At 38.9% G+C, this 12942-nt stretch overlaps 1 protein-coding gene and 1 long non-coding RNA gene across 3 annotated transcripts in view; one reads left to right on the plus strand and one right to left on the minus strand.

Moving 5' to 3' along the window:
• Positions 1-12942, minus strand: part of LOC145242651 (protocadherin gamma-A11-like) — a 275878-nt gene that overhangs the window by 81853 nt on the left and 181083 nt on the right. For both annotated transcript variants that reach the window (XM_080105773.1, XM_080105774.1), the window contains exon 2: positions 9991-12453. In XM_080105773.1, coding sequence (XP_079961899.1) covers positions 9991-12381 — 2391 coding nt within the window. In that variant the 5' untranslated portion in view covers positions 12382-12453. The remainder of the gene's footprint in view (positions 1-9990; positions 12454-12942) is intronic.
• Positions 1-12942, plus strand: part of LOC145242658 (uncharacterized) — a 320876-nt gene that overhangs the window by 51244 nt on the left and 256690 nt on the right. The gene's annotated exons all lie outside the window — the stretch shown is intronic.

Genomic DNA, 12942 nt, shown 5'->3' on the forward strand with positions numbered 1-12942 from the left:
TCGCAAGAAGTTCAGGATGACTGGAAACAATGACGAAATTAGCAGAGAGCACATACAGCGCCTGGTATTCCCAAATAGTCACCCATTTTAGTACTGATCAGACTCAATGATGTGTAATTTCGGTGATCTAACAGGAACCGGTGAGTCAGCATGATTATGCCATCTATAATACAAATCTCACTTGTCTGTTTAAATTTATGTATGAATGTATGTATGTCTGCCTAAAATTTTCAACAGAGGCGACGAGTTTTCACGAGATACGGGTTCGAACCTGCCTACCTACTACCACTTTTTTTTTTTTTTGCTCAACACACAGCTCCAAACCCCCGGGCAACGCCGGGCATCCAGGATAGGATATATATATATATATATATATATATATATATATATATATATATATATATATATAAATATAAATATATATATATATATATAAGTATATATATATATTGAGTAAGATGATTGATAATTTATAATTAAAATTAAAAGTTAAAAATCGGTTTCATAAGGAAGAACAAACGAAATCAATAAATTGTACGATCGTTTCGGAAACGATGTTTTTATTGTGATAGTGAGTCTTGAACAATAATTTTATCATTTAGTTTTTTGAAACAAAGTCTCCTCACCAGCAAAAATATTAGGTGGGTGTTTTGCTGATGAGGAGACTTTATTTCAAAAAACTATATGATAAAATTATTGTCTAAGATTCAATGTCTATCTCAATAAAAACATCGTTTCCGAAACGATCGTACAATTTATTGATTTTGTTTGTTCTTCCTTATGAAATCGATTTTTAATTTTTAATTTTAATTGTAAATTATCAAAATCATCTTACTCAATATTAAAATAGCTCTAGGATATATATGCCTATCGAGTTTATTATATATCTACATTACGAGAACTGTTTTCTTTTCTTTTAATTGTGTTAGTAATATACTCTGCTCCTTAGACTCTCTCTCTCTCTCTCTCTCTCTCTCTCTCTCTCTATATATATATATATATATATATATATATATATATATATATATATATATATATATATATATATATATATATAATCAAATAATTTACCGTCATTGGATACTTTACCTTTCACCAGACTATCGATTCACGTGAAATCACCTTTTTCTTCACCATATTCCCTCTCCTTCACTTTTTGTTATCAAGTAAGATCTTTGACTTACTTGCAGTTTCATCAAATACTTTTGTATGCAAAATCCGATCCCACATTTTCCTAATTACTACCCTCTGATGAGAAAGAAAATATTTCTTCAAAACTCCGCGGATTAAGGACTATCTACTTATCAAGTGTTTCCTTTTCAGATTAAATATGTTTTTAACTCTTTTTCAAAGTGTTTTTAATATGTTTTATTAACTATTTGCACCTATATATATATATATATATATATATATATAGGTGCAAATAGTTAATAAAACATGTTAAAAACACTTTGAAAAAGAGTTAAAAACATATTTAATCTGAAAAGGAAACACTTGATAAGTGGATAGTCATGTGTGTATGTATACTTATATATTGCGCCGATACAAGGAAATTACCAGGTTGGTGTCTGGGGGCGCGGTTATACGACTAAGATAAGGAAACTCTTACATCAAACCTGAGGGTTGTTGTCTGCTTGTTCTGTGGCAATTGGTTTGCACCGAGTAAGTTAATCAGCAGTTCCAAAAAGTGTGGATGATCCTACACGAGCCTTCACCACTTTAATCAAGTCCTTTGTGTGGGTTTCGGACAGCCTGTCATAATTTCATTATGAAAACCTCATACTGTCCTGCAAGAAGTCCACTGGCGATGGAGTGAAAGCGACGGGGACAGGTAAAGGATATTACTGGAAGTCCTCAGCCGGATCTCTGCACAGTGGCGGCTGATGGTAGATGGCCGTTCTAGCACAAACCTGTGAGCAATTGTGCTGTTCGTATCCTCCATCAGGGACAAAGCAGCCCTATTTAGGGATAGCACTGCTTTCCCTGTGGCGGGGAGGGGGCGATAAAAGGAGCCCTAAAAAATTGCTTGCTCACCACTTAACTTGGCCGCCCGCTGCAGCTGTCTGGTTATCCAGTTATGCAGTCAGAACAATAGAATACGACAAAAAACCTCAATAAAGAATCTCTCAATAGGGTGTTGGAATGTCCGTACCCTCCAGGATAATAATGCTGCACCCGAGCGCAAGACAGCCCTTGTTTCTCTTGAGTTACAGAGGTATGATGTTGACATTGCTGTCTTATGTGAAACTCGCTTGCCTGGCAATTCTCAATTTCGAGAGAAAAAGGGTGGATATGACTTCTTTTGGTTAGGAAAGGCAGAAAATGAACCCCGCCAATCAGGCGTTGGTTTTGCCATTAAGTCCAAGATGGCAAAGTCCTTGTCGTCTTTTCCCAAAGGCATATCTGATCGTGTGGCAACTCTTTCCCTAGAGTTAGAAGGAAACACCAGGGTGACGCTAGTTAGTTGTTACGCCCCAACGTTAGCCAGTTCAGATCAAGAGAAGGATGACTTCTACGATACCCTCCGTAATGTCCTCTCCAGAGTTCGACACCATGATAAACTCGTTCTTGCTGGCAATTTCAATGCTCGTGTTGGTAGTGACCATCTATCGTGGACCGGTGTACTTGGTAAGCTTGGCATAGGAAAGGTAAATGCAAATGGTTTATGACTTCTTAAAATCTGTAGGGAGTTTGACCTCTGTATTACCAATACCATATTCCAACAACCTGTGCATCGGAGGACGACATGGATGCATCCTCGTTCAAAGGACTGGCATCTTATTGACTTTGTCATAACAAAGCGGAAGCACATGAGTGACTTCAAAATCACTCGCTCTTTCCACACTTTTTGCTATCTTTCGGATCACGCCCTTCTCAGAAGTAAACTGTCGTTGCATGTGCGAAGGCACAGAGTTAAAAGATCAACAGTCCCCAAACGCATTGATGTGCAGCCTCTTAAATCCAGGGAAAAGAGAACTGAGCTCTCCAATAAGCTTGATGAAAACCTTGAGGGCGTTGATGTAACTGATGATGTTGAATCTTCTTGGAAAGCATTGCGAGAAGCAACTAAAGCTGTAGCAGTAGAAGTCCTTGGAATACCGAAAAGAAAACACCAGGATTGGTTTGACGAAAGTGACGATGAATTTAAAGCACTGATTAACCAAATGCACTCATCTCACAAATGTTGGATTGAGGACAAAAACTCAACAGTGAAGCACACAGCCTACAAAAAGTGTAAAGGTGAGGTACAGCGAGCTCTCCGAGCTATGAAAGAACAATGGTGGTACGATAAGGCAATTGCACTGCAGGGAGCTGCTGACAGCAAGAACACGAAAGCCTTCTATGATGGTCTGAAAGAGGTATTTGGTCCTCAGAAAAGTGGTGCTTCCCCATTAAGCACAGCCGATGGAGAGGCATTGCTGACTGATAAATCAGATATTCTCAATCGTTGGAAGGAGCACTTTGAAACTGTCTTAAACACCTCATCTGTCATTGACAGCGATGTTGTGTCCTCTATTCCTCAGAATCCAGATATTCCAGAATTGTCATTGGAACCTGCTTATCAGGAGGTATGGGAGTCCATCAAACAAATTGCTTCTGGCAAGTCCCCATCACCAAAGGATCCAATTCCGCCTGAAGTGTACAAGCATGGTGGGCATGTGCTGGTAAAAAAGCTCCATGCTCTCTTTGTAAAGATATGGAAAGCAGCCGGAGTTCCACAGGACTACAAAGATGCCTGCATCAAACATCTCTACAAAAATAAGGGAGTCAAGAATGTCTGTGACAACCATCGGGGGATATCTCTGCTTTTAATTGCAGGAAAGATTCTGGCTAGGCTCATTCTAAACCGAATCATAAATCGTCTCATTGATAAGGTGTATCCAGAGTCACAGTGTGGGTTTCGGTCGGGTCGCGACACCATTGACATGATATTTTCCTTACGTCAGGTCGCAGAAAAGGTCCGTGAGAAAAATCAGGAATTGTATATGGTGTTTGTTGACCTGACGAAGGCCTTTGACACTGTGAATCGCGATGCTCTTTGGCAAGTTTTAAGAAGGCTTGGTATTCCAGAAAACATGCTGAACATGATCATTTCCTTTCACGAGGGGATGAAGGCCAGTGTTGTCTCAGATGGTATGATGTCTGATCCATTTGATGTTATGAATGGGACCAAACAGGGATGTGTAATGGCGCCAGTCCTCTTTGCGTTCTTCTTTTCACTAATGCTGAAACATGCATTTGATGATTTGGACACTGGTGTCAAGTTTCAATTTCGGTCATCCGGTGGCTTATTTAACCATCAACGGTTTAAGGCCAAGACTCTTCTTCGCACCGAAATTATTCGCGACTTGCTCTTCGCTGACGATGCCGCACTGGTAGCCACGTCCTTTGAGGAAGCCCAGGTTCTTCTTGATCGATTTTCAGCCGCGTGCAAGGCCTTTGGCCTGACAATTAGCATAAGGAAGACTGAGGTAGTGCATCAGCCACACCCTACCCCAAAACAAGTTGAAGGCGTAAAGCAAAATCCACCAGAGTATAGATTTCCTGCGCACAAGCTGAGAGTCGACGGTCATGATATCAATTATGTCAAATCCTTTCCTTACCTTGGTAGCAAGGTGAACCAGGGCGGTTCTCTTGATGATGAAATTGTCAACAGGATTGCTAAGGCCACTTTTGCCTTTGGAAATCTCCGCCATCGCTTGTGGAACGAAAGGGGTATTCGACTAGACACAAAAATCCTTGTCTACCGTGCTGTTGTTCTTTCCATTCTTCTTTATGGATCTGAGTCATGGACTCCATACAGACATCACATTAATCAGCTGGATGTTTTCCACAAAAGCTGTCTACGCTCCATATGTGGTCTTAGCCTCCGCGACAAGGTATCAAATGCCGAATTATTCACAAAATGCAAAATATCTGGCATTGAATTATTCCTTATTCAATCACAATTGCGGTGGGCTGGTCATGTATTGAGGATGCCCGATGACAGAATTCCAAAAATTGCGATGTACAGTCAATTTGAGGGTGGTAAAAGAATTGTCGGACGTCCTTGGCTTAGGTACAAGGACAAGTTGAAGAGTAACTTGTCTGCAGTGAACATACCATACAGGAGTCTTGAAGATGAGGTGAATGACCGAAAAGGATGGAGATCAAGGTGTTTTGAAGGTCTCCAGAGGTTTCAATCTGAAAGCTTAAGGCAACTGAAAGAAAACAGAGTAAGAGCAAAATGACTACCAGCCGAACCAATATCTGCAGCATTAAATCCACATTCATGTTCCATTTGTGGCCTTGTCTGCAAGTCCCTTGCTGGACTAAAAAGTCATCAGAGGCAAAAGCATAAATGAGTTTTAGAAATATGGGTTGTCTGAACCTCATACGTCGAAATCGACGGGAGAGTCCATCATATATATATATATATATATATATATATATATATATATATATGCTGTCAAAAATGTCACTGGAACATTAAAAATCTTTGTCAGCTTACCATTAATGATTATTTTTTCTCTATTTCAGATATTTTATAGATAATATTTTTTAAGTTAATTATGCATATGTATATCATTGAATAACGTACGAAAGTTGTAAAACAGTTTTACGAAAATCAGGGGTTAATTGTTTTCATTTAAAGAGTTTATCGACGGGATTTTCATGTTAGAGATAGCCCAAGTCACAACACAGTTCGAAACATTGTGCGCCAATTTGAAGACCAAGGAGCTGTACTTGATCTTCTGCAAGCTGGCAGACCTTGAAACGTCATCACAAATGCGAATAGGGAAAGAGTGCGAGAGAGTGTGGAGCAGCATCCTGAAACATCGATTCGACAACGTTGAACCTTGGAATATGTCGAAGCTCACTACGCAACATTCTGCTCAGTTTAAAACGCTTTCCTTATAAAGATTGTTTGAATTTTGCATTTCCTTTTAATTTCCGAATGTATTAGTCAGACTGTATTGAAATTACAAAAATATATAATCAAAAATAAAACAATCGATTTAAGTTCAAAACACTTCAGTGACTTTTTGGACAGCCTATATATATATATATATATATATATATATATATATATATATATATATAGCGAATCAATGACAAAAGTCTATATTCCAAAGTTCATGATGTTGACCATCTTACAATTTATTCCTTTAATTCAGTTGACGTTTACAATTCTTGACAGTATCTGTTTTGTAGCGCAAAATCAATCACTTAATTATTATATCAGTCAGTGAATCTATTTTGCCCTTAACTCATCAGAAGAAATAGCAACAATCAATCCATCAAAAGGAAATAAAGTGCGATTTGACATGATTAAAATCCGTAAATTGGAAGAGAAGCTGTAAATACCTTATGTTTACAGTATGCCATTTTGAATCATATATATATATATTACAAAGGAATCACCACTTATAAAGGCCTAGTGGCCACTCGAGGATTAGGGTTAAAGAGTGTACAGTGGTCAAAAGGAGAATATCATAATAATCGTTAGAAGTGTAAATTTGGTAAATTGGATTACTTAACTGGAACAGCTCATCAAGAACTTGTTTACATTGGACTTGAAGACGATCATATTGTAGTCAGCTGAAAAGCAGGTAAACGGAAGAGAGTTCCACAGCTGTACAGTTCTAAGAAAGAAACTTTGTTCATGGAATTTACGTTTAGGTTTAGGCACAGATAAAGAATGGGGGAAATTATTGATAGTGATTTCAGCCAAGCAAGTGTTTCTCGTGAAAGTTTTGTAAGGGAGACAATTTTATATCCATATACAAACTTATTTTGTCTTTTAAAAACACATCATATTACAACCAGTCCACCTATCGATAAGCTCGAACTGACAACCCTGAATATTCTAACTCAATGGTGTTAACCAGCCAGCAGATCAGCTGCGTCACTGAGACGCGTAATTACAGTTTTTAATACAAGCTCCTACAGTAGCTTACATCAACAGTGTTCAACTATATAAAACCAGCTTTATAGGTACAACATTAGACATTTTTTGGCTATCACTACAAGAGACTATATAAGGAAACGGTGAATTTATAAGATCGGTTGAATATAAAAAATGAAAAAACTCTTTCTGCTCATTATATATATATATATATATATATATATATATATATATATATATATATATACTAGCAGGCCACCTAGCATTGCCCGGTTGCAAAATATGCTTACATATTATATTTTGATTAATGCAGATTTTGTATCTTTTTTCTTTTTTACATAGAAGTCACCACTTATCAAGGCCCGGAAGCCACTCGGGGATAAGGGTTATTGCATGTACAGTAATCAATGGGATAGTATTGTCGTAATCGTTAGTATTGGAGATTTGATAAAGTGTCTTACTTAGGGGGCGGTTCATCAGGAATTTGTTTATGTTGGACTTGAAGACATCCAAGTTGTAGTCAGGTGGGAAACAGGCAGACAGAAGAGAGTTCCACTGGCGTGCACTTCTAAAAAAGAAGCTTTGTTCATGGAATCTACGTTTTGGTTTTGGCACAGTTAAAGAGTGGGGAAAATTTTTGACAGTGGTTTCAGCTAGACGGGTGTTTATCGTGTGGACCCAATGTATAGTAATGATTTATAAAGTTTAAAAAAATAATGACTTGTGCGCCACCACCGAGATTCGAAACCAAAACGTTTAGCTTACGATTTACTTCATGGTCAAGGTGGAGGCTGTGGTTAACTCGTGGCTTCCTAGCAAATTTTCCTTAAAGGGTAGAGCTGAGGTGTGCGCCACGTATGTCTTTCCTCTCATCCTTTACAGACTGGCCGTACTTCCCCTGCCTGCACAATACCTAACAGCTCTCGTTGAACTCTTGTCCTTGCTCCTTTGGGCCAAAGGAAGGCACTGGGTTAGCAGGCAGGTCTGTATTTTACATCCGTGTGAGGAAGGCTTGGGAATGTTGGACTTGAAGTGTCATCGAGATGCTGAGAGGCTGGCCTTCCTGAGCCACTATATGCAAGATGATCAACTGTGGCACCCTGTGTTACTGCCACTTTTCCTGACCTTGTTCTGACCTGTCTGTCCAGAGCTGTCACAGGCCGCGGGGAGAATTTGTCTTCCTAAAAGAGTGCCAGGCTGCGCTAAAACGACTACCAAGGTCCAACGACCTTGTGACCTGTAGGGAACTCCATAGGGGCCTAGTGAGCGAGGGCCGCTGACAACCCACTATATGCGCATTTGGGTTGGCAGTAGAGTGAGATTTGCTCTGTGTGGAGTTGGGCGCCAGATTTGAGTCATCTGAACAATTCAGGGTTCTCTCGGACCTGGCGATTGGCCCGAAATGCCCTTCCCCTCAATAACACCATAACATACACAATAACACAAATTTATAGGAGTATATATATATATATATATATATATATATATATATATATATATATATCTATATATATATATATATCTTATCAGAGTGACCCGATGTTGCTCGGGATTGAATGATTGATCAACAAATGTTTCACACACTCATGTTTATTATCAGTGAAATCGCCCATTTTTCAATTAAATCGATTGTCTGCTCTTGCTGGGGACCCATCGCAGTGCACTAGGAGGAAGCTTCACATGCCTCCCCACACTGAATTAGTCCACAATACAATGTAATCAAGATTGCACTGTAGAGAACCTATTGTTGTTTTTATAAAATTATTTTTTATATATATAACGGCTTGGTTTTATATGTCTGCCCTTTCTGCTTGTGCAGTGATAATGGCTTCAATTAAAGTTTAAAATGAAAAAATCAGGTATCATGGCTCATTTGTGCATTAAACACGAACATTAATTTCGAACACGCCCTTGTCATATCAAAGAACCTACTGTTGATTTTATATGCCGGGTCTCTCAGCTTGTGCTGTAATAAAACTTCTCAAATGCACTTGTGGTGTTAGGCTGTATAAGGTGTTAACTTTGGTCAAAATCGAACTTTTTTCAACTAGAGACTTTCAATACTTATCGGAGACATTCCGAAATAAGACTTATCTAAGAACACTGCCAGATACATATAGTACATGTCTGTAAAATTTTATAATAATCGGCCCAGCCGTTTTGGAGGCCATTAGGAATGAACTCACTCACACATACAGAAGAGGTTCCTTTTATATAATAGTAGAGTCTCGCGGGACCTGTGGAAATTCCACGGGGAACTGATTCATATGTAATATATTGATGTTGGCATTCAGTAGATGTTCAGTGTAAATGGAAACGCTCTGATATTATTGTAGCTCTTTTGTTAAAACTGCAAAAGTATTTATCTAAGCCAGCAGGGACGCCTGGCGTAACTAGGTCGTAAAATACGCTTAAATATGATATAATTCTTGCAGATTTCGTATATATTATTATAGAGTTAATGTTCTATCGATTTTTATATATTATAAAGTTGCGATTTCAAAAATAAAAAATATATCTATATGACTTGGGCTCATCATCTTGAATCGAAACTGAATCACAAACTTCTGAATATATATATATATATATATATATATATATATATATATATATATAGAGAGAGAGAGAGAGAGAGAGAGACAGAGAGAGAGAGACAGACAGACAGACAGACAGACAGAGAGAGAGAAAGAGAGAGAGAGAGAATTCCTTCAGCTATAATCGAAACCGAAACCGAAGCTTATGAAGAATTCTTGGTAAAAATATTAATTACAAGAAATGGAAGTACATAACAATTAAACGACCCGGATGTAAGCATGACACAGAAAATAACACACACGCTATCGTAATAGAAATAATAGAGAACAACCTGAAAGAGAAGGATTTTCACTGATTTCGTGACCTTCAGGCCAAGATCAAAGTGTAGTATATGTTCTGATACTGCACTTGTTCTCGGTTAGCAGAGGAGAAATCCTTCATTACTGAAACAATTTTTATTTTTGTTCCCTTTCTCCATATTAAAAAAACGACCCTTGTGTCTACCTCTGCCCTCGTGGAGAGGCAAAGTAAATAGGAACTCAGAAGAAAAGAATTCACACACTTACCTGGTATATATCATCCGAAGTTGTATCTTTTCCTTTTTTCTTTAAATCATCTGTCGAGTATATTCCTTTCTTTGATTTTGTGAGAAGTGTGCTTGTGCTGGTGTCATTGCTCGTGGTCTTGGAGCCGTTTGACCAGTAAGTAGTCTCATGCGATGGACACATGTAATGGCCGTGATCGTGGCTACATTTACAAGGTGGGGCCATTTTGTTTTGCCGTTGAGCATCTCTGCGTTCTTTGAGACGCATGAAACAAAATGAGAGTGACGCTGTCACGGGGACGGACAAAAGAACAGAAATCACCAGAATTGAAATGAGTACATTAACATGGATTTTCTCGTCGGTCTTTGTGAGCACCGCGTTTTGGATCGCCGACGTTCTGTTTGTTACGGTGAGGTTCAGGATAAGCCGTGTTGTCGATGACAGCATGGGTGATCCACTGTCCTTAACTATGAGTACTAGCGGATGGTTTCCCGAGTCGTGCCGTGTTGCCGCCTTTGCGAACATCAGCGCACCAGTGTACGGGCTGACAGCAAATAACTGATGCTCGTTGCCCGAGTATATTTCAAATTTGAGAAACGCATTTTCGCGACTGTCCAAGTCGAATGCCTTTAAAAATGTAATGTTCTTCGAACGATGCGGATAATACTCGACTGCAAGCGTAAAAGGATTCACACTAGGATAAGTAAAGTAAGGTGGGTTATCGTTTTCGTCTCGGACTTGTACGGTCACGTTAGCAGTGCTGCTCAACCGAGGAACTCCGTTGTCTTTTACAACAACGTCGAAATTGTAAACATTTTGGTATTCATAATCCATAGATATAATTGTCGAGATGAATCCATTCGACGAGATTTCAAACGGAAGGAATTTATCTTTGCTGTCATGTTCTAGCGAGTAACTCAGTTTTCCATTGTTTCCCAGGTCTGGGTCAGTTGCCGGAATATTTCCAACTGGATATTTTGGTTTCAGATTCTCGTAGATCCAGAACATATACGCATCTTTTGGTATTATTGGGCTCACATCGTTGGTGTCCATCAATTTGATGGCAAATTTTTTCTGTCCGAGAAGTGGTGGCACTGCATTGTCCCAACAATCTATGGCCACTTCATAATGGTCCACTAGTTCTCTGTCTAATTCGTCCTTTATTGTGATTTTGTATTCTTTCATTCCAAGACTTTGCAGCTGGAACTTCTGGTGGTCCAAACTGCAACTAACCTCTCCGTTTTTCCCGACGTCGTTGTCGGTGACCATGACATAAGCAATAAAACTGCCAATACTAATATCTTCGGAAATAGATGCCGTATTTCTGAAGAAATCCGAGACAAAACTAATATCAATTCTCGGAGCAGTGTTTTGCTGGTTAATGATGTTCACCAAAACTGTCGCGATCGCACTAAGGGTGGGGATTCCATTATCTGTTGCACGGACGAATAATTTATAGGCTGGATTTTGGCCTGGTTCAAAACTTTTTAACAAGAAAACCTCTCCTGTAACTTCGTTTAATTTGAAGTGGCTTAGGGCTCGACTGGAAGTTTTCGGACTCAACTGGTAGGAAATCTGTGAATTTTTTTCGCCATCCGCATCCGTAGCAGACAGAACAACAATTGGTGTTGACTTGCTGTGTTCGTACCGGATTGATACATTGTAAATACTTTTAGTAAAAACAGGTGGATTGTCATTGATGTCTTTTACGACTATATGAATTTTTAAAACACTTTCTTTCGGAGGAGTTCCTCCGTCTTTTGCAATTAACTGGACGTCGTAAGAATCTCTAGTTTCATGATCCAGAACATCTTCTAATATGATGCTCAGGTCAGATATCCCGTCGACACTTTTCTCCATCACTAAGGAAAACGGGTCCTTTGGATTCTTTTTTAGCTGGTAACTGACCTGCGAATTCAGTGGGTCCACATCGCTGTCAATAGAATTTGGGATCATTCGTTTGATACCCGGTCCGTCAGCCTCGGAGAACTGGATCTGGATCTCTTTTTCTGGAAAAGTCGGTTCGTTATCATTTATGTCTTGTATAACTATTTTGATTTTGAGGATTTTCATAAAATAGCCCGCACCTCGGGCGGCAATTGTCAGGATTTGGAAGCAATCTGCGTTAAACGCGCAAAGTGCCTCGGCGTCGATCGGCTGGGCAGTGAAGAGTTTTCCAGTCTTTTTGGACAATCGAAAGAGTGCCGGAACCGGTGCTAATCTCTGTTGTATTAGGCTGAACCGAACCATGCTGTGTTCTTCTGGTGGCAGGGTGGCCAGAAGATTGGAATCGGCACCAATATCCCCCAGGTATGTGCCGGGACTTTGCTCTTCTTTCACATAATAAGTAATGTCGATACACCAACATTGCGTATGCAACAATAACAAAAGAAAAAAAATCGGGGATTTCATCTTTCATAGGGATGTGTCGTCATCAAGATATGCCGGGGTTGTACACCAAGGGAGCAATACTTTTCCTTCAACCTAAAATAAAAAAAAAATAAATAAATAAAATTAGTCATTAAAATATTTTTCCAACAGAAATTTCATATTTTTATCATCATCTATGTAGAAAAAACAGCAAATGTGTGTGTGTAAATATTTAACCGATAAACTCTTAAACCACTGGTCACATAACACTGAAATTAACAGGAAATAGTAATCATACACCATGGATGGTTTATAACGAGTAAAATCTTTGTTTGGATGGATGACTAACACGTACAGAAATATGTCGTCGAGTTGAAATGCAAAATGTTCATTTTAACTTGCCGACATATTTCTATTACTTTTGTGCATGTGCAAATTCATTCATAGATGTGTGTGTGTGTGTGTGTGTGTGTGTGTGTGTGTGTGTGTGTGTGTGTGTGTGTGTGTGTGTGTAATTTAGAAAATTCGCCATATAGATCGATGATTTAGATTAGATTGATGACTATTCTCATCATGGCTATTGGTATTTACTTGCTTTCCATC

Source organism: Euprymna scolopes, chromosome 21 (assembly GCF_053919585.1).
Source record: "Euprymna scolopes isolate OS-2025 chromosome 21, ASM5391958v1, whole genome shotgun sequence".
NCBI lineage: Eukaryota > Metazoa > Mollusca > Cephalopoda > Sepiida > Sepiolidae > Euprymna > Euprymna scolopes.